The sequence below is a fragment of the Rhinopithecus roxellana genome, chromosome 10 (genome assembly GCF_007565055.1).
Source record: "Rhinopithecus roxellana isolate Shanxi Qingling chromosome 10, ASM756505v1, whole genome shotgun sequence".
NCBI lineage: Eukaryota > Metazoa > Chordata > Mammalia > Primates > Cercopithecidae > Rhinopithecus > Rhinopithecus roxellana.
This window is the reverse complement of record NC_044558.1, coordinates 61042116-61069483: the sequence shown is the minus strand read 5'-3', so window position 1 is coordinate 61069483 and position 27368 is coordinate 61042116. Positions and strand designations below refer to the sequence as shown.

The 27368-nt window shown below is 53.6% G+C and overlaps 1 protein-coding gene and 1 pseudogene across 4 annotated transcripts; both read left to right on the top strand.

The window, feature by feature from the left end:
• On the top strand, positions 1 to 26488 carry ASIC1 (acid sensing ion channel subunit 1). Of its 3 annotated transcripts, none has more exons than XM_010385364.2 (12): positions 1 to 219; positions 1048 to 1425; positions 2051 to 2246; positions 19764 to 19914; positions 20549 to 20676; positions 20970 to 21126; positions 21484 to 21540; positions 22752 to 22905; positions 23348 to 23439; positions 23965 to 24044; positions 24123 to 24227; positions 24409 to 26479. In XM_010385364.2, exons 2-12 carry the CDS (start codon positions 1064 to 1066, stop codon positions 24511 to 24513), a joined length of 1587 nt encoding a protein of 528 aa, XP_010383666.1. In that variant the 5' UTR covers positions 1 to 219; positions 1048 to 1063; the 3' UTR covers positions 24514 to 26479. The 3 variants fall into 3 exon arrangements, with proteins under 3 accessions (XP_010383666.1, XP_010383663.1, XP_010383664.1); XM_010385361.2 differs by having other exon boundaries at positions 23348 to 23577; XM_010385362.2 differs by lacking the exons at positions 1 to 219; positions 1048 to 1425; positions 2051 to 2246 and adding an exon at positions 16152 to 16811 and having other exon boundaries at positions 24409 to 26488.
• Positions 24544 to 26479, top strand: LOC115900042 (annotated as a pseudogene). The gene is made up of 2 exons (XR_004059729.1): positions 24544 to 24619; positions 24736 to 26479. The product of XR_004059729.1 is annotated as an uncharacterized LOC115900042 (transcript).
• Positions 26489 to 27368: the final 880 nt, after the last annotated feature.

The window sequence follows — 27368 nt, the reverse complement described above, 5'->3', positions numbered from 1 at the left end:
GCGAGCGAGACAGCGAGCTAGCGCGCGCGGGCGGGCGGACAGATCGGAGCCGAGCTGGGCCGGGCGGGCCGCTCCCTGCAGGGCTCTGCGCGGCGTGCCGCGGCGGCCCCGGGCTCCGGCCCCGGGCCATGAGCTCCTCCGCGACTCGGCGCTGAGCCCGCGACCGGTCCAGCGCCCCAGGACCCGCCGCCGGCTGCCGGCTTCCCGAAGCCCCCTCAGGTGGGTTTCCGATCCCCCTGCCTTTGGCCGCGGGGCTCCTCGGCACCCCGAAGCCGGGACTCTCCTCCCTCTGGATTTCCCTTGCTGCTGGGGCGGCTAGGTGGCTGGGGAGGGGGGCGGGGGCCGAGCAGAGGATCTGACTGCGACGAGAAGCTGGACTGGGGGGGGTGCGTCCGGGGCGGGGACAGCTCGCTGTCATAGGGAACCGCGCCCCCCCTCCATACATCCACCTTGGGCAGCCCGCCACCCCCCACTCCCAACATACACACACACAGCCTGCTCTTATTTGAGAACTGGAGACACCCGCAGGTGAGGACTCAGGCTGAGCCCCTCCCCAGAGGTAGCTGCCTCCCTGGGGGTTTTTTGGCCCTAGTTTAGCTCTTAGGACCACAGCCCTGTCCTGTGACCAGGAGAGGAGCTCCTTACCCCGGGGTCAGCCCATCTGGGCCAGTTTTCATCTCCAGGATGGGGTGGACATTCTTGTCCCAGAGTGACCCCACATCTGGAGGGAACTCCTGCGCCTGCCTATGGGTGCATCAGGACTTCCCCCTCAATCTTGGATGACTGTATCTGGGGTCTCCCCGGGCCTGGGAAGCTTCTCTGGGAGAGCATTCTCTTGGCCTGACCTGACCTCCTGTTCCTCTGTATTTGGAGGAACCCTGGATGTGTCCCTTGGTCAGCCACCTCTGGGCTTACAAAGCAGGGCAGTCTTCTGCCTGAGGAGTGGTGACCTCTGGAGATGAGGATTCTGGATGGGCACATGTGGAGGGGCCCCATGTGTACTTCCATCCCAGGACAATGACAGACTGTCCCTCTCCCCTCCCCCAGAATCCCCTCAACAAGGATGGAACTGAAGGCCGAGGAGGAGGAGGTGGGTGGCGTCCAGCCGGTCAGCATCCAGGCCTTCGCCAGCAGCTCCACGCTGCACGGCCTGGCCCACATCTTCTCCTACGAGCGGCTGTCTCTGAAGCGGGCATTGTGGGCCCTGTGCTTCCTGGGCTCGCTGGCTGTGCTGCTGTGTGTGTGCACGGAGCGTGTGCAGTACTACTTCCACTACCACCATGTCACCAAGCTCGACGAGGTGGCTGCCTCTCAGCTTACTTTCCCTGCTGTCACGCTGTGCAACCTCAACGAGTTCCGCTTTAGCCAAGTCTCCAAGAATGACCTGTATCATGCTGGGGAGCTTCTGGCCCTGCTCAACAACAGGTGGGTGGCTCCCACCCTCCCTCAGCCCTGCTCCTGGAGTTGTGTGAGTTCCAGTCAGGGTGTCTGCCTCCCTAACCCACCACAGAGCCCAGCCAAGCCTGCCCTTTAACCCACCCCTACCCCGAAACCTGCCACTCACAGCAGAGGAGTTAGGATGCTGCTGAGCACCCAATTAAGGACACCCAGCCTCTGATCCCAGCATAGTCCAGAACAGCTTGACCCCTACCCAGCCTGAGATATGAGACATTGTCACCCTCTCTGGAGTGAGCTTTACCCTTATTCTGGCCACTCTGTCTTGACCTTCTCGTCAGCTGGGGGATGGGCACAGACCATCTTTAAAGGGTAGAGACTATAGTATAAAAGCCACAGCCACTGCCTTGTCTCTCTGCCCACCTTATCCATGCTTCCTCTCACCCATATACTGGGATGCCCTGCCCCTGGGCAGCCACTACAGATCCTTCTGTCATTTCAGACCCATGTGGTAGATCCTCTGCATGCCCAGCTCTCCTTCCTTGCCTACACCTGGGCCTGATCCCCAGGGCTGGAGGCTGCCCCCATCACCCTAGTTGGGTGTGGGACACTGATGGCTGTACTGACCCGTGTGCCACTCACCCCTGGGCCCCAGGTATGAGATACCAGACACACAGATGGCAGACGAAAAGCAGCTGGAGATATTGCAGGACAAAGCCAACTTCCGCAGCTTCAAACCCAAACCCTTCAACATGCGTGAGTTCTATGACCGAGCTGGGCACGACATTCGAGACATGCTGCTCTCCTGCCACTTCCGGGGAGAGGTCTGCAGTGCTGAAGACTTCAAGGTGGTGAGTCCCCTGGTGTGGGGTGTGAGTCAGCCTGGCCCACAGAGGAGGAGGAGGAGACAAGGAGCAGGCTGGGCCTCTCCAGGTGCTACGCTGGGAGAGGAAGTTGTGTGTCCTGGGGTTTGCTTCTGGTAGAAGGGGAGTTTGTTCAGCATAGGGACACATTTACACTCACTGCATGAGGGCCTGAGCCTCAGCCTTGCAGCCATGATGGCAGGAAAGAGAGCGTACAGTGCACAGCACACACATATATGCACAAACGCACATGGCCTGACACAGCCACAAACCCACCAAGCTTACCTTCTAGGCCACAGGTGTCAGAGCTGAGCAGAGAGGTGGGTAAGCTACAGCCTTGTTACTTGTAGTGAGGTCCAGGACCATCATTTGGAAGCTTGAAAGGAATGCAGGACTTTGCCACCCCACTTCCCAGACCTACTGAACCAGAATCTGCATCTAATAAGATCCTCAGGTGACTGGAGTGTACACTAAAGTTTGAGAAGCACCGTGAAGGACAAGTAAGGGAAACCTTCTCTTAAATAGCCTGACAGTAACTCCCTCTGTGCCATCTGCACCCCATACATAGACACATACACTGGTTAGGTTCCCTGCTTGCCAGCAAGAGCCACAGAGCCAGGGTCTGAGGAAAGGAAGGCCATCAGGACACCCAGTCATGGCTGCCCTGGAGGCTTTCTTTGCATCTCAAAATGGAGATACCCCACAGATGTGGCTGCCTCAGGCCAGCACCTCAGGGAGGGCGTAGGGAAACTGATTTTGGCATCTGATGTGCTGGGCGACCCTGGGCAAGTCACACAGATTCCTGAGGGTTAAGACCTGGACCCGGATGGCAAAGAGACCAGAGGCTCCGGAGCCATGTAGGAACAATAACACCAAATGAATGGACAATGTTCATAACCCTTTCACAGGCTTTCTAGGCTCCCCTCAATCGCCTTGATACATAATCACGTTACCTCTATTTTACAAATCCACGAAACGAGACACAGAAAGGCAGAATGATTTACCCAAGCTCACACAGTTAGTGACAGGTGACAGGTTCAGGATTAGAACTCTTGTCTCCTTAAGCTGAAAATGTCCTTTACTCTTTTAATTAATATTATGGACCCTGGAGTTATTGTGTCCACTTCATATTCTTTTCCAGGACCCTTTTCTCTCCATGCCTGCTCAGCTCTCAGATCCTCTCCCTTTTTCTGCCCATCTTCTCCCTGTTTGCTTGCTTCCTCCTGCAGTATGGGAACATGAACTGTATTTGTGCAGAAAGGATGGCACCATGGTCACGTTTAGTGTTTCTTGCTATGCAAGACTTCCCAATCTCTTTAAGCCTTGCTCTGCAGACCAGTTTCATGGGCCTTTGTCAATCCTGCTGGACAAAGTTTACCTGACTGCACTCTTTACTGAGCCAAGCTGATGGGGAGCTTAGCCAAGATGCAAGAACCACTTCCTTCCCTATCTTACTTCTTCATAGCAGGAGAGTCTTGGATTCCCCAGAGCTCGAGACCAGAGGGTTCCCAGTCTCACAAGTGATGCTCCCAAGAGTAATAGGACTGTAAGTGAAGGTAGAAGCAAAAGTCAGAGCCCCCTCTCTCCAACACACCCAACATACAAGCAGGAGGGACCCCTGAGAAAGATGGAGAAAATGTATTTGTTTGAGTGGTTTGTAGTGTTGGATGAGGGAGGGAAGTGCTTGGCTCAATCTGAGGAGGTGCTAAGATATAAATTTGGGCACAGTTAGTCCATAGAAAGTGTTCAGTTGAGGCTCCATCTGTCCATCATGTCCATAAAGATCCCAAGTGGTGATGCTAAGACAACGTTTGGTCGATGATGGAGATGTTGAGATGCGATTGGTCCATGCTATCTGAGGGGACCATTCTAAGTAGTCAGATGGAGATGTGATTGGCTCACAAAGTTCTGGAGCAGTCTGAGTTGTTCCTCTTACCCCGGGGGAGAGACACACAGGCTAGCACCCTGCAGCCCCAGCTGTGCCCCTTCTTGCTTCTGGGTTGTCAAGGAAGACCAGGTTTTTGCTGTTTTGCAGCCCGTGTCAAAGACCTGACCCTGAATTTTGCTGGACCCGAACCTCTCACCCCTCCCTCTGCTCTCTTTAGTTGATTTCATTGCCAGCCCCTCTCCATGTCAAGAGCTCTACCCATAGGGATGTTCCCACACAGATGGGCGTCTGGCTGGAGTCCATGTCTGACACCTCCCCACTGGAGAAGGGCCTGGCAGGCTCTCTCCTCCAGCTCCCCAGTCCTAAGGGCTCCCACACTCCTTGCCTGATGCTCCACCCTCTCCCTTCTCTCCTCAGTCTCGTGATTAACATCCTTGACATTCTTTGCTAGGCTCAGAGGTGTGTTGGGAGTGTGTCTCTAGCCCTGGGCAGATGTAGCACTGACAGAAAACACCTGTCTATAGGGTCAGGGTCTAAGGGAAACCATCTTGGCATCTTCTGCAACCTTCAGAGCAGAGGTTCTTCACTGAGGAAAGGAGGTAGTGAGGAAAGAGAGGCTTTGTGGTTAGGGCTTTGGTTGCTCTTTCAGTGGCTCAGGAAGAAGCTGCTGGGGCCCATCCAACAGGATTGCTGTGGGGATACCACCCCCCACTGTCCAAGACCTTGCTCAACACGTTTGCAAAATATAGTGTGTGGGAGCATGTGTGGACTCTTTTGTAGATTTCTAAGGGCAACCCTCATCTCAACAATAAGAGCCCTGTTTCTAAAAGCTGGTTGGGGGGGGCATAAGAAGACAATTCAGGGAGGCTGCTCTGGTCACTCAAAGACCCCAGCTCCCCTGATGAGGATCTGCAGTAACAGGCATTTCTCCAGATGTGCTCCTGGATCCAGCTCAACCCCAGGGAGTAGCTGGTGGTCACAGAGCATTTGGCCAGGGTCCATCCCCCAGGTGTGGCTGAGTCAGCTTGGGAGGGTGGAGGTGAATATGGGGAGCCTGAGCTGAATCTGGGAGGGACTGGTTTGGAAATCTTTCAGGATTGAAGAGACAGAAGGGCAGGGCAGGGAGTATCCCCACAGCAACCTGGCTGGGAAGGTCTCAATAGCTGCCTCCTGAGCAACCATAGTGACCCAACTACAAGGCCCCCTCTTCCCGGCCACCTCCTTTTCTTCCTGGTAGGGTGCTTTGTTGCCAAGGCAACGGGGTCTGCGGCTCCTCTCTCCTGCCCCACCTTGAGGCCAGTCAGGCCAAGGCAGGGCAGGGGTTCCATGGAGGGGGGCTGGGGTGCAGCTGTCTGCTGGTGTCTGGGTGGGGGCCAGGGGAGTGAGCACAGTCGCAGCTGGTGCCAGCCTCCAGCTGCACCTTATCTGTCCCTGGCAGTGGGAGCAGCTGATGTGGCCGGAATGCTGAGCAGCAGCAAGGGGAGGGGGCTGGCAGATGGTCGCCCAGTCTGCCCTATGCCACCCCCTCCTCCGCTGAAACCTAGACCCTTTGCCTAGGGGAGAGAGAAGCAGGAATTCATTTCTGGGGCCTGAAAGAGAAGGAAGAGGAGGGCAGAGAGTGGAAATGCTGGGGTGGGCATGTGGTGTGGCTCATAATCTCTCTCAGGAGGGTGAAACTGGGGGACAAGAATCCCTGGGAGGGGTCCACAAGAGTACTTCTCAGGACCCTGGATTGGAGACCAGAATCTCCCAGGGAAGAGGTGGAGGGAATGAGCACAGAAGCCTCCCCCACAACCCACTGCAAGGTTCCGAAGGGGCCCGGGCATCCCCTGGAGCACCTAGGGAAGTAAGATCCTGCAATGACAGGTGGCTGTGGGTGGCTGATCCTGGGACCCAAAATGGGGAGAGAGAGGTCATCTAAAAGCAGGAGAGCCAGGGATGGCAGCGCCCGGCAAGAGCCAGGACTAGCACGGAGCTTCTTCATCTCCAGGGTTCACCCCTCATCCCCACACCCCATGCTGCCCCATAGAAGCTCAGACCAGAAGTCCCTTGGAAGGGCCTGACCTTACTGCTGGGGTCTGCACCCTCCAGCTAGGCAGGGAGTGGAGGGGCTGCTGAGGGGAGAGGCTGCCCAGACTGCCGTGCAGAGAGGGGAAGGTTGGGTCTTGGGCAGCCCCACCCAGAGGCCTGGTGGTCTTCACGGGTGGGAAGGGGGAACATTCACAGATTGCAGAAGGATAGAAGAGGCTGACCTGGAGACAGTAACTTTGGAGGAGGGGTTCATGGGGTTCATGAACTTTGGGGGAAGGGTTCCTGCCCTAGGTGTTCATGGCTACTGCCTCCTACCTTATCCTTCTCATCTGTTCCTCCCTCCCAGGAAGTGCCTAAACTGAACGCAGGTGGGTGGAGAGAGGAGACGAGAGCAGAGCCCATTGCAGTTGCAGGAATCCAGTGGGTGGGCCCTGGGTTGGGGTCTCAGATGGCTCCTTTTCCCTCTGTCTCAGACACAGATACACACAAACATCCTTCAGGTAGCCCAGTTTTCTCTCTCACCTCTTCCCCTTCTCCCCAGACCCCAGCCATTTCTGACTCTACCCCTCTCTCAGACTGTCTATCAGCTGAGAGCTACTCTAAGCTAATTGATCTCTGGGCTGCTGGCTAAAGTAATAGGGAATTCAGTAACTAAGTGCCTCTGGGGGCCAAGCCTGGAAGTGGAGGGCTGGTCTTGGGCCTTTGTCACTGCCCAGCCAGTGGAGAACTCCTAGGTGTGGCCACTGCATGCCCAGTGTGTCCTGGAGACAGAGGGGGAGGCCCACAGAGAAACTTGGAATGTTCTGCTGTGGGTGGAGGTTGCTTCTGAGTGTGCTTCAGTTTTGTGGAAAGTAATTTGAAATCTCAGGAGATGGTGAGGGAGACAGAATATTCAGAATGAGAAGCTGGGATTAGGAGAGTGTTAAGCTCCACTGGATTCATTCCCATAGCAGACAGTGCCACTTCCATGTGCCAGGTCCTGCACTGGGGCAGTGAAGTGCAGCATGGGAGGTTCAGGGCTGAGAGCCATGGGGTGGTACTAAAGGAGGCCAGGTGGGGTGGGCTTCAGAACAAGGGGGAACATGCTGGGGATGAGCAGACTCTCAACATCCAGGGGGAGTCCTCCCAATCTCCGCAGCCAAACTCAGCCTCTCGGAGAACACCAGGTTCATAGAATGTGTTGGTGTCTCCCCAGCTAACTAAATCAACTGGCCAATTCTCTCCGGCAAGGGCCATTCTTCAGAGCCTTGGCCAGCCCCTGCCCACCCCCACCCCCAAGCTTTCCCTCACTTGTATGTTTGAGGTGGCCAATCTAGAAGCCTCTACCTTCTGACCTATGATGTCCCAGTCAGGACCCTTGGGTGCACATTCTGGGAGGCAAAGCTGGAAGGAGACAGCAAGAATGAGAAGGGGTGCCTAGCTGGGTGGAGGATGGGACTGGGCATTAGGGCTCCTGGTCTCTATTTTGGGCAAAGTTCCACCTGGCCCCACTTCTTAGCTTCTAAGCCCAATCTCCTTTAAGGAGGTTGTAAGAGTATTCTTTATTGAGGGGCAGCCCTTCCTCTGGGACTCTCTGGCCAAGTGCACACTGCCCCATGTGTAATGGATGTGCAGCGCCAGCCTACCTGGATACAGGAATTGGACATCTTCCTCACAGAATATTTAAAAATGAGCATGAAGCTGCTGTGTGTTCACCTTAAAGGGAAGTTCCCTTAAGGAATTGTAAGGGCAGACACTCTGCCACCCCAGGCTCTCCAAGGCCACTCTCCAGGGAGAGACAAGGCCAGTTGTGATCTTTCTGAGATCCCATGAGTTCTTGGATAGAAAATGCTTTCCCACCCTTCTGCATGCCCTCTGTGTGACTGACAGTCCTGTGGGCCCAGGAGGTTCGGCTGTGCAGCTTAGTGCTGTGTGTCTCTAGCTGGTGTCACACCAGCATGCCAGGCTGAGAACATCCCTGGGGGTGAGACTGCTGCAGTGGCCTTGGCCCTGGACAGCAGCCATCTCAGACTTCCTCACAACACCCTCATCACATGTGCACCCTAAGCATGCAAGCACACATGTGCACCTCTGTGTGTGTCTGGGGTAGAGTGTGGATGTACAGTGTGAAGCGGAAGCATGTGGAGGTATATGGGGGCCCATGCAGCTTGGTGTGTGTGGCTGTGGGAGAAAGCTTTTGTGCAGGCAAACCTCTGGTTGCATGCAGAGCACATACCCACAAAATTAATCGTCCTTTTCAGTTGTGCTTTGCAATTTACAGATTCCCTCTACTTTAGCTCATGTGATCTTCATAATTCTTGTAGGTAGGAAACTGTTAACATCTTCATTGGAAAGATGAGAAAAATGAGGCTCAGAGGAGTTGTGTGACTTGCCTGAGGTCACAGAACTGAGAAATGACAGAGTGGGATCCTGACTTCAGATCTTCTGAGTCCAGGTTCTTTGTGTATGACTGTAGGAGCAGGAACGTGTTTAGAGGAGGGTGCTCTGTTGAGAAGAAGTGTGGGGAGGCAGGAAGGGCAAGAAAGGGTGCAGGGAAGAGACTCTAGGAATCCCGTTCCCAAGTTGAGTAGGCCTAGTTTTTTGATGCTTCTGTCCTTTCATTGCACCATCAGGCGAAGCGCCTATCTTAGGTGAACCCACCACTGCCTTTCCCCAGGGTCACACTGGGGCAGCCAGGACCTCCCTGAGGAACTCACACACCAGGGCAGCTTAGTATCGCATTGCGTACATGCTCAACATCCTTAAATGGGCGTGCAGTGCTGCCTGGCGAGCCCACTGTGTTTTCCTGGTCAACTTGCTCTGCCTGATGACTACTGCAAACTTCTCCACTCTTCTCAGTCACCCTTCCTAGCTCCTCTCACCCTCAGCAGATGACCTTGCCTCCCACTTACTTCACTGAGAAAATAGAAGCCTCAGACAGGATCTTGTCCTTCTTCTGGGTACCAAGCCCTAGAAGGGAACATTCATCTTATCTAGGATAAAGTCTCAACCTAGAATTTTCATCTTATTCCCTTCTGCCTTTTTAAGATCTTTCTCCTGCTAATTCTGTCTCTCCCTGCTCTACAGTTGGTCGCTCCTTCTCAAGTGGAACCCCATTGACAATGAAACATGCTGAAGATGCTCCTGTCTTAAAATACATAGCTGTAACGACAGCTAACATATACTGAGCACTTGCTATGTATTGGTCTTTGTGCTAAGATAAAAACTAAAACATATGTGTCTCTCAACTCCACAGCACCTGCCAGCTCCTATAGTGTCTCTGCTTCCCTTTACAAAGTTCCTAAAAGTGATGTGTTTATTTCACTGTTTCCATTTCCTCATCTCTAACTCACTTTCTGATCCAGGCTGCTTTCTTCCCCCGTCATTGCCATTCCTCCTAAATGGTTCTAGCTAAAGCCAGTGGTCACCTTCATGTTGCCAAATCCAGCAAATATATATTTTTTTATTCTTGATCTCTCAATAGCATTCAAAATAGTTGCCTACCACCTCTTTTTTTTTTTTTGAGACGGAGTTTTGCTCTTGTTGCTCAGGCTGGAGTGCAGTGGCGCCATCTCGGCTCACTGCAACCTCTGCCTCCTGGGTTCAAGCAATTCTCCTGCCTCAGCTGCCTGAGTAGCTGGGATTACAGGCGCGTGCCACCATGCGTGGCTTTTCTGTGTGTGTGTGTGTGTGTGTGTGTTTTTAGTAGAGACAGGGTTTCTCCATGTTGGTCAGGCTGGTCTCAAACTCCTGACCTCAGGTGATCCGCCTGACTAGGCCTCCCAAAGTGCTGGGATTACAGGTGTGAGCCACTGTGCCTGGCCCCCACCACCTCTTTTTGAACTACTCCCTTTCCTGACAATCATACTCTCTTTGTTTTCCTTCTCTGTCTACCCACTCCTCTGTCTCTTTGCCAGTTCATTTTCTTCTACTTGGCCATTTAGTGTCATCACTACTCAAGGCTCAGTCCCAAGCTTTAATCTTCTTTTAAATCATGAGAGTACAATGCACTGTATTGTAGCTTGAAGAATTTTTACACTGGTATGTCTTACAGTGTAGTATTTTGCATATTACACTGGTATGTATTTACAATGGTATAAAACATTTCCAGTACCCCAGAAAGTTCCTTCAGGCTGTTTCCTAGTCAATGCTACCCCACAAGAGTTAACCACTATTCTATCAGTATAGACTAATTTCACTTGTTCTTGAACTTCCTGGAGTATATGTATCCTCCATACGGTGTATACTCTTTTTTTTTTTTTTTTTTTTTTTTTTATTGAGACGGAGTCTTTGCTCTGTCGCCCAGACTGGAATGCAGTGGCGCGATCTCGGCTCACTGCAAGCTCCGCCTCCTGGGTTTACGCCATTCTCCTGCCTCAGCCTCCTGAGTAGCTGGGACTACAGACGCCCGCCACATTGCCCGGCTAATTTTTTGTATATTTAGTAGAGACAGGGTTTCACCGTGTTGGCCAGGATGGTCTCGATCTCCTGACCTCGTGATCCGCCCATCTCGGCCTCCCAAAGTGCTGGGATTACAGGCTTGAGCCACCGCGCCCGGCCTCGGTGTATACTCTTTTGTGTCTGTTTGTTTTGTTTTGTTTTGCTTGTGATTATATCTGTGAGATTTAGCCATGTTGTTGTGTGTGGCAGTGGTTGGTTCTTTTTTGATGCTGTATAGTATCTCATTATATGAATATGCCACAATTGATCCATTCTACTGATGCTAGACATTTGGGTTGTTACTAGTTTTTGGCTCTTATCTATAAAGCTACTATGAACATTCTTGTTCATGTTTTTTAGTTGACATATACACTTATTTCTCCTGGGCATATGACTAGCTATGGAGCTATGGTTAAGTCATAGGGTATGATTCTGTTTAGCTTTAGTGGATACTGCCAAATCAGACCTTTTTTCTATTTTTTTTTTAACTTTATATTCTATTCTTGGGCAGTCTCATCTTCACTCATGACTTCAATTACCATCTACACACTGACAACTGCCAAATTTATGTCTCAGCCCAGCTCTCTCCTCTTAGCATCAGCTCTAGTCGCCAATTTCCCACTTAACGTCTCTCCTTGGATGTCCCTAAGACTCCTCAAAACCAGCATGTGCACAACCAAAGTCATCATCTTACCTCCCAAACTAGTTCTTTACCTGTGCGTCTGATCTAGTGAGCCACCCCACTGTTCACCCCATCATGCAAACCAGAAATCATCCCTGACACTCCATCTCCCTCACCTGCCTTGACAGGATCTACCAATTTTGCCTCATAAACATCTCCACTCTACCCCTGTTACGGGCCGTCCCACCACTGCATGTCTCACTGGGCCACTGCAATGGCTCCTCAACAGGCCTCCCAGCAGTCCCTCTGTATCCTTCACTCTGCAGCCATAGCTGTCTTTTCAAATCAAAGCTCTGATCACTTGAACTCCTTCTGTGGGGAGTCTTTAATCGTCCCTGAGCCAGAATCCTCACTGTGGCCTTTAAGACCCTGAGTGACCTGGGTTCTCCCTGCCTTTACCCACCTCTCCAGCTACGCTTGCCCCTTCTCATCCCTCTCCTTCAGGGCCCTTGCACACACTCTGTTCTCTCTCTGGAATATCCTCCCTCCTCCACAGGGGCACGTGTGCACATGCACACACACACACAAACACACACACACACACACCCCATTACCTAATTACTCCTCTTTATTTATTTATTTTTTATTTTATTTTATTTTATTTGTATTTATTTTTTTGAGACAGAATCTCCTTCTGTCACCTGGGCTGGAGTGCAGTGGTGCAATCTTAGCTCACTGCAACTTCCACGTCCTTAGTTCAAGCAAGTCTCATGCTTCAGCCTCCTAAGTAGCTGAGATTACAGTCATGTGTCACCATGCCTGGCTAATTTTGTATTTTTAGTAGATATGGGGTTTTGCCATGGTGGCCAGGCTGGTCTTGAACTCCTGGCCTCAAGTGATCCACCCACCTTGGCCTTCCAAAGTGCTGGGATTACAGGCATAAGCCACTGCGCCCAGCCTCCTCTCTATTCTTTAGACTGTAATTCAAACATCATTTCCTCAGAGAAAGCTTCCTTGACTCCCCAGTCTGGGTCAAGTCCCTCTGCCATTCACTCTGATAGAGCCATATTTTTTTTCATAGCACTTACCATGGTTTGTAAATAGATATTTATTTTTTTCATTTTTGAATTGATGTCTGTCTCCCCTCTTCGATAGTAAGCTCCATGAGGGCAGGTCCATGATGTGTTCTCTACTGTGGCAATGAGTAAATGAAAGAATGAAGAAGCAAGGGATCTGGAGACAGATGACCTCATTCCAGCCTCCAGCCTACTTCTTGCTCTTCCTGAGACTTGAATAGGCTGGTGTGGCTCAGTTTTCTCACTTGTCAGATGGGAATGAAGTTACTCATACCTGCTTATTTCACTGGGTTGTATAAGGATCCCATGAGATAACAATTGAAAACCATGGGCCGAGCGTGGTGGCTTACACCTGTAATCCCAGCACTTTGGGAGGCTGAGGCGGGTGGATCACCTGAGGTCAGGAGTTTGAGACCAGCCTCAACATGGAGAAACCTTGTCTCTACTAAAAATACAAAATTAGCTGGGTGTGGTGGTGCATGCCTGTAATCCCAGCTACTCGGGAGGCTGAGGCAGGAGAATTGCTTGAATCTGGGAGGCAGAGGTTGCGGTGAGCCGAGATCACCACACCGTTGCATTCCAGCTTGGGCAACAAAGAGTGAAAAACTCTGTCAAAAAAACAAAACAAAACAAAGCAAAAAACACCGTGAAGCATTACACAGACGTAAGGGGTGGCTGGAATGAAGAAAGAGATACAGAAAAAGTCAGAAACCACTCAGTGCACACTGCTGAAGAGAAGGTCTGGATGGGGAGGGCTGCATGTTTGGACAGAGGGTTCAGAACTGAGTGCAGCTCAGTTCTGCTTGGGCACCTCTCCAGGGGCCCTCTGTGTATGTCCTTTGACATTTTCCTCATCCTCCAATTACTTGAACAAGATGAAGATGAGAAAGAATGTTAGAAGAATAAGCATTTGTTTGAACACGCATACAGGTGATGGAGGAGAGAGGACGTGCCGTTGGGGGTGTGTGTGTGTGTTGGTGTGTGTGTGTGTGTTGGGGTGTGTGTGTGTTGGGGTGTATGTGTTGGGGTGTGTGTGTGTTGGGGTGTGTGTGTTGCCCCACACCAGGGCTGTATGTCTGTGTGGTAATGTGCAAGTGTGCAGTGTGGTCTTGGTTGCTGTGAGGGAAGAGGTATTCAGTTGTACCCAACTTACTGTCCTTTGGCGCTGTCTGTGTATGCACACCCTTCTCTTTGCTGGGGCTCCCAAGCTGGAAGCTCTCACTGCCTTTGCTGCTTCCTTCTGGAAATCAATCTACTTCCCCTTCCAAAGTATCTGAAGGAGAGGGACAGTGCCCTCTAGTGGGAATGCATGGGCAGCTGCAGCTTCCTCAGCCCAAGCCTCAGCCCACTCCACTCAAGTCTGGAAGTCCTCTCTGAAGCACTTCCTGGGGAATGCAAAGGAGGAGGCCCCTACCCTCTGAGAGCTCAAGATCTGGCAGGCAGGAAAAAGATGCACACAGGAGAGGACACACAGGTTCATGCAGGAGAAGCCTGAGGACAGCAGCTGAAGGGGGAGGGGGGTCTCTCCTCATCTCTGCAATGACTTATCTCTGGTTGCCCAGGGTGTTCCTGGCCTTCCTTGCTTCCTGTTCCCACACATGGTCTCTTGGTCCTGCTCTTTTACTCTTGGTCATTACTCATAGCTGTAGGGCCTTGAGCAGAACTGGACCCTTCAGTCTATTCCCTGGGTGGGCACTAACAGCACTCTGTGGAGTTGGGGGAGGCTTCTTGGAGGAGGTAACATGTGAGTAGGGTCTTGAAAAATTAGTAGGAATTCTCCAGATGGAGTCCAGGGAAGGCACAGGACTGTGGATGAGCCTTGTGTGTCTGGGGATGGGTGGTGGCGGCTGGATGCTGGCCTGAGGTGGAGGGTACCTTGCTTTCAGCTTTGTGGGGCCACAAGAGATGCCTAAATTTTCACAGGAGGCAGTGGGAAGTGAGAGAAGATCTTCACTTTTTTGAGACGGAGCCTTGCTCTGTCGCCCAGGCTGGAGTGCGGTGGCACGATCTTGGCTCACTGCAATCTCTACCTCCCGGGTTCAAGCGATTCTTGTGCCTTAGCCTCCCAAGCAGCTGGAACTACAGGCATATGCCACCATGCCCACTAGAGAAGGTCTTTAAGCAGAAGAATGGTCAGAGTCACACAACATGGACTAAAGGTGGGGAGAAACTGCAGGGAGGCAGGGAGACCAGTTGAGAGGCTGTTGTTTAGGCAAAAGAGGAGAGCAGTGGCTGTTGTTTAGCCCAATCTGAGGGCAGTAGCAGAAGGATGGAGGGGGCGAGAGGTCCAGACTCCGATTCTGGGACCTCTTTGTCCCTGGCAGCAAAGCTGAGGCCAAAAGTTCCACATCACTCAGTTCTGCTACAACCTGGCACTCTGCCTCCCATCCCCAACACACTCTAGGGTCTCTGCAAATGGAGAAGGAAGATGGTGGGAGCAGGGAGGGAGAAGAGAGGAGGAGGAGGGGGAACACAGCCTGGGACTAGGGGATGCTTAAGGAATGGGGAGGCCCAAGCAGACCCACCTAGCCCCAGTCTAGCCCTACTGCTCCTCCTCTGGCCCTGCAGAGAAAGAGTTAATCTGCTATATCTCCCTCCCCAACCTTCCCCTCCTCCCCTCAGGTCACCTTCTTGGCCCTGGAGACTTGGCTGGTGGCTCAAGTTCCTCAACCAGTGGCCCTGAGTAATCAGAGCACACAGAGGGACCAGGGGCCTGGGGGCAGGGAATGGTAAATTAGGGGCAGGGGAGCCTCAGAGACTGAGGCCGGGAGTCTGCAAGGCTGAGGGTTTGGCAGGAACCCCAAGTTGGTTCCCAATACTCTCTACCTGACCCAGGTCCCCCTGCCCCACCCCCAGCACTGATCTCAATTTCTTCCACCCACCAGAGAATTCCTCGAACTCCTAAACTGTTGAGGGGTGCAGGGGGCAAGCTGAAAGGGGTAGTGGTGATCTGCCAGGAAGCTTTCCCACTGCAGGAGATAGGGTCCCTCCCCCTAGTGCCGGGAACTGGTCAGAAATGAGTCTGTGGTCAGTGAGAGACTGCTGCTAATGGAACCTGGGCTGGCCCACAAGCCACAGGAGGGGTAGGGGAGAGGAAAGGAACCAAAATACAGCTCAGCATAGAGGGTGGGACTAGGGCTGGTAATGCTGTCCTGAAGTAGAGCTGGGGCCAGGGAGGGAGGGGAAGAGAAACAGGGTCGGGGATTGGAATTGGAGGTCTGAGAGAGTGCCTGGTGGTGGGGCACAGAGGGGCTAAGGTATCCCAGAGGAATAACTGGATGAGGGGAGAATAAGAGAGAGGACCCAGAACTGGGATGCGGGCACTGAGGGACATGATGAGGAACAGACTGGAGGATGACAGAGAGCATGAGTATGTGTTACGTGCGTCCTGGGGGGTTGGGACTGTTGTCACTGCGATCATCATGGCAGTGGGCGCAAAGGATGGTGCCGGGTCCCTCCTCACCGGGAGGGGTGGGTTCCAGGAGTCCCAGCCCTAGGCTTTTCCAGGGTTTCCACTCTGTCCTAAATCCTCTCTGTGCTGCTGGAGCTGGTGACAGGAAAGGGGCTCCAGCCCCCTGCTCTCCATCAGCCTCCCTTCCCCACTGCCATCAATTATTCATCAGCCCAGACACCCGCCCTCCCTGGCAGGGCAGGCTGGTCCTCCTCCCATGCCCCGCCCCAGCCACACTGCCAGAGAGGCCCTGGTGAGGAAGGACAGCCAGCCAGGCTGTGGATACCTGACTGACAAGCTGGGTGGCTGGCTCTGCCGGACTCTGCCTGGGGTCACATAGCCTTCCCCTCTGGCACCTTCCCCCTTCCTCCTGCCAATCCCTGGCACCAGGAAGCCCCTGGAGAAAATGCCGATCCGGATCTTCTGCTCTGTGTCATTCTCCTCTGGAGAGGAGGCCCCAGGGCCCTTGGGAGATATTTGGGGTCCCCACCACCATCAGCAGCAGCAGGACATCTCAGAATCAGAAGAGGAGGAAGAAGAGAAGGAAAAGGAGGCAGTGAGGAAGGAGGCCAGCGAGAGGCATTCACCCATAGACTTGGTGGCCTTTGCCAACAGCTGCACCCTCCACGGCACCAACCACATTTTTGTGGAGGGGGGTCCAGGACCAAGGCAGGTGCTGTGGGCAGTGGCCTTTGTCCTGGCACTGGGTGCCTTCCTGTGCCAGGTAGGGGACCGCGTTGCTTATTACCTTAGCTACCCACACGTGACCCTGCTAAACGAAGTGGCCACCACGGAGCTGGCCTTCCCGGCGGTCACCCTCTGCAACACTAATGCCGTGCGGCTGTCCCAGCTCAGCTACCCTGACTTGCTTTATCTGGCCCCCATGCTGGGACTGGATGAAAGTGATGACCCTGGGGTGCCCCTCGCTCCACCAGGCCCTGAGGCCTTCTCTGGGGAGCCCTTTAACCTGCACCGCTTCTACAATCGCTCCTGCCACCGGCTGGAGGACATGCTGCTCTATTGCTCCTACCAAGGGGGGCCCTGTGGCCCTCACAACTTCTCAGTGGTGAGTGGGGCCCCATGCCTGCCACAGTACCCCAAGAGTGTCTGCCATGGCTCTCCCTGACTGTCACCTCCTGGGGTTGGGGCTGGGGCTGGGGCTGATGACTGTGCTGTCCCCTCCTCACCTGGCTGACCCAGGCCAGAGCTTACCCAGGAGTCCAGGGCCTGGAGCTAGGCTGATATTCCCAGGTCCATACCAGCACTGCTTTTCCCATTAGAATCTTGAAACACGTCTGTCTTAGTTGGTGTTTCCTCCCTACATGTCCTCCAGCCTCACCTGCCCTTCCCAAGACCTCCTCATGGTCCAGCAGGACCCGGGACCTTGCTCCATCTGTGAGGTCAACCTTTGATCTGTTGGTGGACGCCAATGTCTGGCCAGTTGCTCACTATTTTGACTAGCACCCGTGGACTGAAGCTGGGGTGGGTGCTGCCTGGTTTCTGATGGTACAAGAGAAGGGAATGAGAGGGAGACAGTAGAGGGGTGGGACATCCCCCACCACCCCCACCTCACCATGCTGCTTGTCAGCAGCTCCCACAGCAGGGACTTCAATGCGTCTTTGCTTGGTCTTCCTGTGCCCTCCTACGGGTGCCCCACCCCCACCAGCTCTGTGTGTGTGTGTGTGTGTGTGTGTGTGTGTGTGTGTGTGTGTGTCTGTCTGAGGGTAAATAACATGTCTTTAAGTCATATCCCTTTCCCCAGCTTTAAGTGGCCAGGGACCCTCTTCCTAGGGGAAGCTCTCACTGGGAACTGTCCTCCTGCTTGGCCCCCCACCCAGGGGTCTAGGGTCTTCCCTGCTGGAGGGCTACCTGGCACCCCACTGTCTCTCCTAAGTTCATCTTCCAGGTCTGTCTGGCCTGACTACTCTCCTGCTCCACCAGCTCCCAGGTACCAGGCCTTCCCTGCCCCACACACCCATCCCTCAGTCCTCCACCCCCTCCCTAGTGTAGGGGCAGGGGGTGTCATCATACCGGTGCATCATGGGATGACTGCAGGCATACAGGGGCCTGGGGGTTTGGGCCACTGGGCCTCAGGGAGGCCAGGAGCCATAGGAACGTGGCTTCCTCTGGGCCTGAGGGTAGAGCAGACACTTCTCACCCAGGCCCACCAGGTGGCAGCAGCAATCCATTGTACAGCAGCCCAGTCCTCTGAGCCAGCGCAAGGCAGGGCTGCTAGCCGGCCTGGGACACCTCTAATCCCATACAGCTCCGGATGGAGTGTAGGCATGAGCATATGTCCAGCCTGGAGCCTGTGGCTGGGTGCCGCAAGACCTGGTCGTGGGGCTGGGGATTAGGAGCCCCTGGAGTTCTCTCTTTGCCTCATCCCTAGACCTCACCCACAAAGTGGGGAGAGCAGTATGTTTCCTTTTCTGGAGGGCAATGGAGGAGGCTGTTCTAGGAAGGGGGAAGGGGACAAAGACCCTATTCCCTAGTAACCTACTGCCATTGCTGCTCCTGTCTGGCCTGAAACTCTTTTGTCTGTCCCCTGCTCTGGGCTGTGTTGACTCACCTTATGACCTGTTTTGTGGACTTTGTCACCATCCAGCAGTAGTAAAAGCACAGCCACCCCAACCTGGGGACATTCAAGGAGGCTGTGGGGAAAAGGCCAAGAATAACTGGTTTACTTTTCTCTTTGCAGCTTTTTAATCAGCACTGTGACCAGGGCTGCACCGGGGCATGGAGTGGGGAGAAGACTGGGGAGACAGCCCCCAGGGCTGAGATATCTCCTGAGGCCTTCCTAGTTTTGCAAAAGCATTAACACACGCACCATGCCCTTGGGGCTCAGTCCCAAGTGCTGGGAGAAGAGGTGCTGGTGCTTGGTTGAGCGTGGTCCTTCGTATGGCAACTGGGTCTACTTTCAGGTTCTGCTGATAATAGAATAATGATAGACCTAAAGGGCTAGGGGCTGCAGGAAACCAAAAAACTGAGTTTGGCTGGGCACAGTGGCTCACGCCTATAATCCCAACACTTTGGAAGGCTGAGGCAGGCGGATCACCTGAGGTCAGGAGTTTGAGACCAGCCTCGCTAACATCGTGAAACCCCATCTCTACTAAAAATACAAAAATTAGCCGGATGTGATGTTGTGCGCTTGTAATCCCAGCTACTCGGGAGGCTGAGGTGGAGGTTGCAGTGAGCTGAGATTGTGCCATTGCACTCCAGCCTGGGCAACAGAGTAAGACTCCATCTCATAAAAGAAAAAAAACAAAAAACAAAAACTAAGTTTGGGTCTTGGGGAAAGCAGAATTTCAGATTCCCAGAGTGAAATCTAGGAGAAGAGAAGATATGTCTCAGAGGCCTCAGGAGCTTGGGCCTGAGGAAAGGGTCCCAAGGAGGGGCCAGGGATCTGGCTGTGTTGGGATCCTGGTGATGAAAATGCATATGTCAGGTTCCTGGCAGGAAAAAGACAGCTACCTGATGATTTAGTTGAAGACTTTAACAAAGGGACTGCTGACAGATCTGTGGGCAGGGTTAAGAAAACCAGTGAGAGGGGCTGAGGCAGCGAGCAGTACTAGGAAATCGTTATCACTTCTAGGTGGAAGCAGCACAAAAGAAGACAGTGCTGTGTAGGGATCCCTGACAAGATTTGTAATCATGGAGGGCATAAGCCACTACTAGAGCTACAGACGGGCGAGGGCTGGAGAAGGATTCATACCCCAATCTTTCCTCCTGCCTTCTGATCCATTACCAATACCTCCCAACTGTGAAACCCGACTAGAAGCCCATGCAGGTGGCAAAGGAGCTCAGGCTATGCACCCTACCAGGAACAGTTTTCCAGGGCACACAGAGGGCAAGGAAGGGCGGGAAACAGGTGGGAGAGGGGAGCAAATGGAGAACAGGCTGCAGAGGAGGAACCGTTCCCAAAGGGTGTTGAGATTCCAACAGCTGGGATGACTAGGAACAGCCCTTGGTGAGTAGAGGGTGCTGGCAGGACTCAGGCTCTCCACTCTGCCCCCGCCAGGTCTTCACACGCTATGGAAAGTGCTACACGTTCAACTCGGGCCGAGATGGGCGGCCACGGCTGAAGACCATGAAGGGTGGGACAGGCAATGGGCTGGAAATCATGCTGGACATCCAGCAGGACGAGTACCTGCCTGTGTGGGGGGAGACTGGTATGTCACCCGCTTCAGGGGCCCCTCTGCATGGCTGTAGGCCCCAGCCTCTGCCAGGGGATTCCTGGGCTTCTCTGTGAGACCTGGGCAGGGCCCAGGCTTTCCCCTCTCCCCCCAGCATCTCACCATCTCCATTGCTGACTCTACCTGACTTCCACACTCACATCTCTCTGGCTCCCCCTTCCTGGCTCAGTTACTCTCCAAGGTAACCAGCCATCCTTTTCCATCAGCACCACCACCACTCTATAAATAACACCCTCTCTTCTCAGGCTGCCTGCCTGTCTGGTCTCGGGGGGCCTTGGGGCAGAGAGATGGGGGGAAAGGGAGAAAGGGAGGGGGAGAAATGGAGAGCATCTGAAACAGTGACACTCTGGGAGAAAGTATTTGAAACACCAAGATGCAGAGCAGAAGCCAGGTAAGAAAAGAAGTGTGTAGGATGCAGGGGTCATCAGAGCAGCTCAGAGCTGGTAAACCCAGAAGGAGGCTGGGGGATGGGCTAGGACCCTATAGACTTCCCCCACCCCAGTCCCAGTGTATGCTATGCTTATTCCCAGGAGAGGTAGGATGCCCCCAGGTCTGAGGGGGGTTAGGGATTCAGGAGTCCTCCCAACCCACACACCCCTCATTCCCCTAGACGAGACGTCCTTCGAAGCAGGCATCAAAGTGCAGATCCATAGTCAGGATGAACCTCCTTTCATCGACCAGCTGGGCTTTGGCGTGGCCCCAGGCTTCCAGACCTTTGTGGCCTGCCAGGAGCAGCGGGTGAGAGGGCCATGGGAGGCTGGTCCTGGGGTGGGGTGTTGAGGGGTCCAGATGGAGTGGTGGGCAATCAATCATGGGAAGGACAGGTGAGCGAGGACCTGGGTGGTAGTCTGGCTAGTCCGAAGTATGAGTGATCGAATGGACAAGAATGTTCTGTAAACTCTGAGACCTTCAGAGGCTGCAGAGAGAGAGGGGGGCAGAACTCCAGAGATCTGCATCTTGTCAGAGGAGTCCATCAAGCTGATTTGGGGAGAAGTCCCTGCACTCCCCCAGCTCCCCGGCTTTCCCAGCAGCTCATCTACCTGCCGCCGCCCTGGGGCACCTGCAAAGCTGTTACCATGGACTCGGATTTGGATTTCTTCGACTCCTACAGCATCACCGCCTGCCGCATCGACTGTGAGACGCGCTACCTGGTGGAGAACTGCAACTGCCGCATGGTGCACATGCCAGGTCAGGCCCAGGGCTTCAAGCATACTCCTGGGGTCCCTGGGCCTTTACTGCCCCTCACTAGCTCCCCATCCATATCAATCTCCCAACCTCAGTTCCAGCCCACCCCATCCCACACCCATCCCACACCCATCTGGCTCTTGTCTCTCTGACCTTGGTTCCTGCCTGCACCTCCGGGGATGGGTGGGAAGGGTCTAGAAGGTATAGACTGGGAGTGAGTCACTTCTGGGGCAGCGTGGGGGCCCACCAGTCCTCCCCTCCCATCCTCTCACAGCTTACACCTTCTAGGCCTTTGGTAATACCACCATCACCAGACCCCTTGAATCCCCATCCTGCATCATTGTCTTTTCTCCTCTGTAGGGGATGCCCCATACTGTACTCCAGAGCAGTACAAGGAGTGTGCAGATCCTGCTCTGGGTGAGCGCCCCTGGCCTGGGGCAGTCTGGGGGAGGGAAAAGGTGCTGCCAGCCATGTGCACAGGAGTTTCAGGTCAAGCTCCCAGAAGTCTCACATAACTCCTGGACTGGGCTGCACCCTCTCTTGTGTCTGATACTAAAGCTGAGAATGGTCAGGCATGGTGGCTCACACCTGTAATCCCAGCACTTTGGGAGGCCGAGGTGGGCAAATCGCTTGAGCCCAGGAGTTCGAGACCAGCCTGGGTAACATGGTGAAACCCTGACTCTATGAAAAATACAAAACAAAAATTATGTGGGCATGGTGGCATGTGCCTCTAGTCCCAGCTACTCCGGAGGCTGAGGTGGGAGAATTGCTTGAACTTGGGAGACGAGGTTGCAGTGAGCCAAGATTGTACCACTGCACTCCGGCCTTGGTGACAGAGCAAGACCCTGTCTCAAATTAATAATAATAATAATCGGCCAGGCGCGGTGGCTCAAGCCTGTAATCCCAGCACTTTGGGAGGCCGAGGTGGGTGGATCATTGAGGTCAGGAGATCGAGACCATCCTGGCTAACACGGTGAAACCCTGTCTCTACTAAAAATACAAAAAAATTAGCCGAGCATGGTGGCAGGTGCCTGTAGTCCCAGCTACTCAGGAGGCTGAGGCAGGAGAATGGTGTGAACCTGGGAGGCGGAGCTTGCAGTGAGCTGAGATCGCACCACTGCACTCCAGCCTGGGCGACAGAGCGAGACTCCGCCTCAAAAAAAAAAAAAAAATAATAATCAATAAAGTTGAGAATAGCATCTTCAGAGGATCCTATGAAAAATGAACAGAGGTCACCTGGGAATGGCCTTCATCTTCTTTCATCAGCCCCTCAGCTGGTTAACCCTGGAGGGTCCTGAGGAAGTGAGATATAAGAGTAAGAAATATCCATGGTGAGGCTTGGTGAGAATTAGCTCAAGGTGGACACACTGTGAGGGGGCAGCTGGGGCTCTCCTCACTCTTCTAGTTCTCTCCATCTACATCGTTGGTTCAGTGGCCTGCAGGGTTCAGCAGGTAAAGTCCTCAAACATGCCTCAGGCTGGATGGTGAGGTAGGATGTTGGCATCCAGGCAGGTCATGGAAAAAGCAAGGGGCCCAGGGTTTCTCTGGGCAGAGCTAGGATGTGCATGTGGGAAGGTGCTGGCAGAAGGGCACCACTCAACTGGGACCTCTCACCTGGCTGAGTGCAGACTTCCTGGTGGAGAAGGACCAGGAGTACTGCGTGTGTGAAATGCCTTGCAACCTGACCCGCTATGGCAAGGAGCTGTCCATGGTCAAGATCCCCAGCAAAGCCTCAGCCAAGTACCTGGCCAAGAAGTTCAACAAATCTGAGCAATACATAGGGTAAGGGCTCTGACTGGGTACAGCAAGGCCCTTGGGTTGGGACTGTGGAATGGATGAGTGGGGTTTGATGGGGGCGGGGGCTGGCAGGCAGGGGGAAGTTGAGATAACACGGGGAAGGTCCAAAAGGCAAGCAAAGAATCTAGGGTGGGTATGCAGGGAAGATCAAGCCAGAATAAGCAGGAAAGCACCCCTTTCTCTTCCCTCTTCATCCTCATTGTTGTAACAGTAGTCACCTTATACTTAATACATACTGCATATGGTACAGAACATTTTTCCCTATATGCGATCTCATTTAATCCTAAAAGGCAGGTATCTCCATCAGCATCTCATTTTATGGATACGGAAACTGAGATTCAGAGAGGCTGCCTTGCTAAGGTCACCTGGTTAGTAAGAGACAGAGATATGACTTGAACCTAGGTCTCCTCCCCCAACCCCTGTGCAGGGAGAACATCCTGGTGCTGGACATTTTCTTTGAAGTCCTCAACTATGAGACCATTGAACAGAAGAAGGCCTATGAGATTGCAGGGCTCCTGGGTGAGCTGCTGATGGCACCTGTCCCCTTCCCATGCCATGGGCATGGCATGGCTCCCTATCATCCAAAAGCAGGGTGCTCACTTCTGTCCCATGAGGGTCCTCCACCCCAGAGGCCCTTCCCCAAACCCTGTTGTCTTGGTAAGTGGTGAGGGAAGGGAACTGAGCCTTCCTTTAGGGCAAAGTGGAAAAGAGAAAAGACAGGCCTGTGGTCATGAGGGAGGGATAGGCATGGAAGTGGAGACTATTTTATACGCTCCTAAAATTGGCCCAGAAGTTAAGAGTTTTGTGGTATTTTGTAAACGATTATTTTTCTTGAAAAGCACCTGCTCGTTTTAGAAAGGTAGAAAAACGCAGAAAAGCATAGAGAAGAAAATAAAAATTCCACCCGAATCTGGCTTTGTGATCCTTCTGTGCGAAGGCTGCCAATCCCTTTGAGAATACAACTTGCCCGCCCCAGTCCCAGTAAACCCTGCTGCCCCCACGGCGTCCTGACCCCACTGACCCCCCTGGCCGCTGCCCCTGCAGGTGACATCGGGGGCCAGATGGGGCTGTTCATCGGCGCCAGCATCCTCACGGTGCTGGAGCTCTTTGACTACGCCTACGAGGTAAGCGGGGGCGGGGCCCGGCGCAGGGCCACGTGGGGGCGGGGTCCAGCCCGCCCATCTGCCCCGTCCCCGTCCTAGGTCATTAAGCACAAGCTGTGCCGACGAGGAAAGTGCCAGAAGGAGGCCAAAAGGAGCAGTGCGGACAAGGGCGTGGCCCTCAGCCTGGACGACGTCAAAAGACACGTGAGGGAGCGAGCGAGGGCGCCCTCCAGCCCGCCCCTGCCTCCACCGCCCCAGGAACCCCTGTCAACCCCCGCCCACCTGCCTCTGCCACCACCTTCTCTCCTTTGTCTCCTGAATGTCCCAGCACTACCGGAAGCCCTTCCGAGGGATAACCCGTCCCTGTCCTGTGCCCTTCCCCTAGAACCCGTGCGAGAGCCTCCGGGGCCACCCTGCCGGGATGACATACGCTGCCAACATCCTACCTCACCATCCGGCCCGAGGCACGTTCGAGGACTTTACCTGCTGAGCCCCGCAGGCCGCTGAACCAAAGGCCTAGATGGGGAGGACTAGGAGAGCGAGGGGGCCCCCAGCTGCCTCCTCACATCTGCCCTGGGGACTCCCCACACTCCGGGGCAGATCTTTCCTCTTGTCTGTGGTAAGGAAGGAGTCTTGACCATAGAGTCCTCTCCCTGCCTCTATCCCATTCTTTTTACGTTTAACAAAACTAATCTAAGAAAGAACTGAAAAGGGAGAACGGGGCAAGGGACCTCAGGCTGCCCCTCTCTCCATGCTGCCTCCCCTAGCTCCCAGCCTGAATTTTGTCTGTCTAGCTGTCTGTCATCTGAGTGTCCACCTACATTCTGCTGCCACCAGTCACCAAAGGCCCTTCCCAGTGAGGGGTGGAAGGGATCCATGGGGTCTGGAATTTGGCCCCAAACCAGAGAATGTACCTTAAGGGGGAGGGCTAGTGTGGGGGAGGGAGGCTTCCCCAGCCTTAAGAGACCCTCTCAGCCCAGTGACTGTTCCCAAACCCAAGTCTCCTGGCAGGAACTAAAACCTCAGCCCCACTCTTTCACACCATGTGGAATCTCGTGGGGGTCGGGGATCCCCTTAAGAAGTGGTAATGGGGTCAAGATGCGGCCCCGGTGCTGTAGGCTACATCCTGATACCTGTAAGTTCACCCCCACCCCACAGCTGCTGGAGAGAAATCCCAAGAGGCAGCCCTCCCTCACCATCCCATAAAAGACCTGGCTGGTTAACGTCCAGCTCAGGGAGAAGGGCACTGGTGCCTAACCTCACTAGTCCCTCTCCCGGAGGCCCTTGTAGAGGGCCACGTCCATAAATTTTCTTATGGAACTCTCCCACATCCTCTTCTCCAACTTCATTTGCTTCTCTCAACAACCTCATCTGCACTTTCTATTTCTATATGATACAGACTCTATATTGCTATATCTCTGTATATACTTTCCACAGCCCTGTCTGTCTCCACCCCATCCCCTTTTGTCTCTGAGAACCATTCTCCCACCCCAAGTTCCACCTTCTATGTTTCTGCCCCCTCCCTGGTCTCTGAATGCCTTCGCCTGTATAAAGAGTTGGACTCTCTCCCCTGGTGTCTGTACTGTGTACACACATCCCTCTGAGAAGCACAAGGAGACGACACGCGCATTGTAACCTTTGCACTGTCTCAGTGGCGACAAAGGAAGCTGTGAATCACAAGCTCTGCCTCTTTCTGGCCTCACCCTCTCCCCCAACCCGGGCACCCTCGACCCTCCCTGCAGCCTTAACATTCTCTTCCCCTGCTCCTCCTATCCCATTGCTCTTTGCCCAGCTGACAGTAGCATCCCCAGGGAAGGGGTTGCTGTAGAGATAGCCCCCACCCAGGGGATGGAGGTCTGCCCTGGACACTAAGCCAAGTGTGTCAGAGACAGAAGGGAGCTGGGGATTGGTGACTCCTAAAGCTGGGGCAGTGGGATGCTAACAGGCAGAAGCTGAGGTCCTCAGTCAGTGGCCTTTCCTCCTTCTGGGTGCCCAGCCCCCTTTCCTCACCTGATACCCAAGCCCACCACTTTTATTTTCTGGTGAGCTGGGTTTGGTAGGAAAGAGAGGCCTAGAGGAGGAGTTGAAAGCTCTGCTGTTGTCCCTCCCTATCTTAATGAGAGACAAGTGAGGTGGAGGGCCTGCCCCCTCCCTCCACCAGACACTCCTTCCAGGCCTAAGCCCCAACCCCTCTCCAGGCCTTCCTTCCCCAGCTGTGTCTTGGTCTTCAATCCCAGAACAGGACCTGTGAGCAGGTCACCTGTGCATTGGCCTGGAGCTGGAGAGTAAGGCTATAGGATCTTTGGAATCTCTTGGTTCCTAGGAGTTCCTCAGAGATCATACCTCCCCAGAGGGAAGCAGGGATGAGGCCAAAACGTGTGCATTGGATAGGGGAACAGCAGGCAGGGCTTTGGGTGACGCATGCCTCTGGTTTAATAAACTGGGTTTCAACCATCTCCTCTTCAGTGTTGTTCACTTATTTGAAAACATATTTAGGTATTCTCACTAAGTGCCTAGAGCTGAGCTTGGTTTGGGGCCAATTAGCGGATGAGTAAGAAGAAGGTTTGAGTAGGGAGACTGTGGTCCTTCTGGGATGGGACAGGCTGACCATCCTATCAGGAATAGTTTGAACCACTGGGCAGGGAAAGAGGGAGGAGTCAAAGGCAACAAAGGTCCAAAACAGAATCCCCATCACAATGCTTTAGAGAGAGAGCAGAGTCAAAATTCAAGATAAACTGGAACTTATTATAAAATCTGGAAGCAGGCTGGCACGGTGGCTCACGCCTGTAATCCTAACACTTTGGGAGGCTGAGACGGGCGGATCACTTGAGGCCAGGAGTTCGAGACCAGCCTATGTAACATAATGAAACCCCCATCCCTATTTTTTAATATTAAAAAAAAATCTGAGGCCAGGCACAATGGCTCACACTTGTAATCCCAGCATTTTGGGAGGCTGAGGCACGCAGACCACTTGAGCTTAGGAGTTCGAGACCAACATGGACAACATGGCAAAACCCCGTCTCTACCAAAAATACAAAACAGCCTGGCATGGTGGTGCATGCCTGTGATCCCAGCTACTCGGGAGGCTGAGGTGGGAGGATCACTTGAGCTTGGGAGGCGGAGGTTGCAGTGAGCTGAGATGGTGCCACTGTGACAAAGACAGACCTCATCTCAATAATAATAATAATAATAATAATAATAATCCGGAAGCAGGTTAGGTCGGAGACAAAGTTAGGTTGAAGTTCCCACGTGAGGAAGTTTTTGAGGCACTTTATCTGTGGAATGAGTCCCGGGCTATGAGCAAGAAGATGTGGAATCTTGGCTTCGGCTTTATGGCTAACTTGC

Bases quoted from the DNA above. Each gene is read 5' to 3' on its own strand.
- ASIC1 (XM_010385361.2), top strand. From the start codon at position 1,064: ATGGAACTGAAGGCCGAGGAGGAGGAGGTGGGTGGCGTCCAGCCGGTC. The intron at 19,915-20,548 runs GTATGTCACCCG...TCATTCCCCTAG, and splicing joins GCCTGTGTGGGGGGAGACTG to ACGAGACGTCCTTCGAAGCA. The intron at 20,677-20,969 runs GTGAGAGGGCCA...CTTTCCCAGCAG, and splicing joins TGGCCTGCCAGGAGCAGCGG to CTCATCTACCTGCCGCCGCC.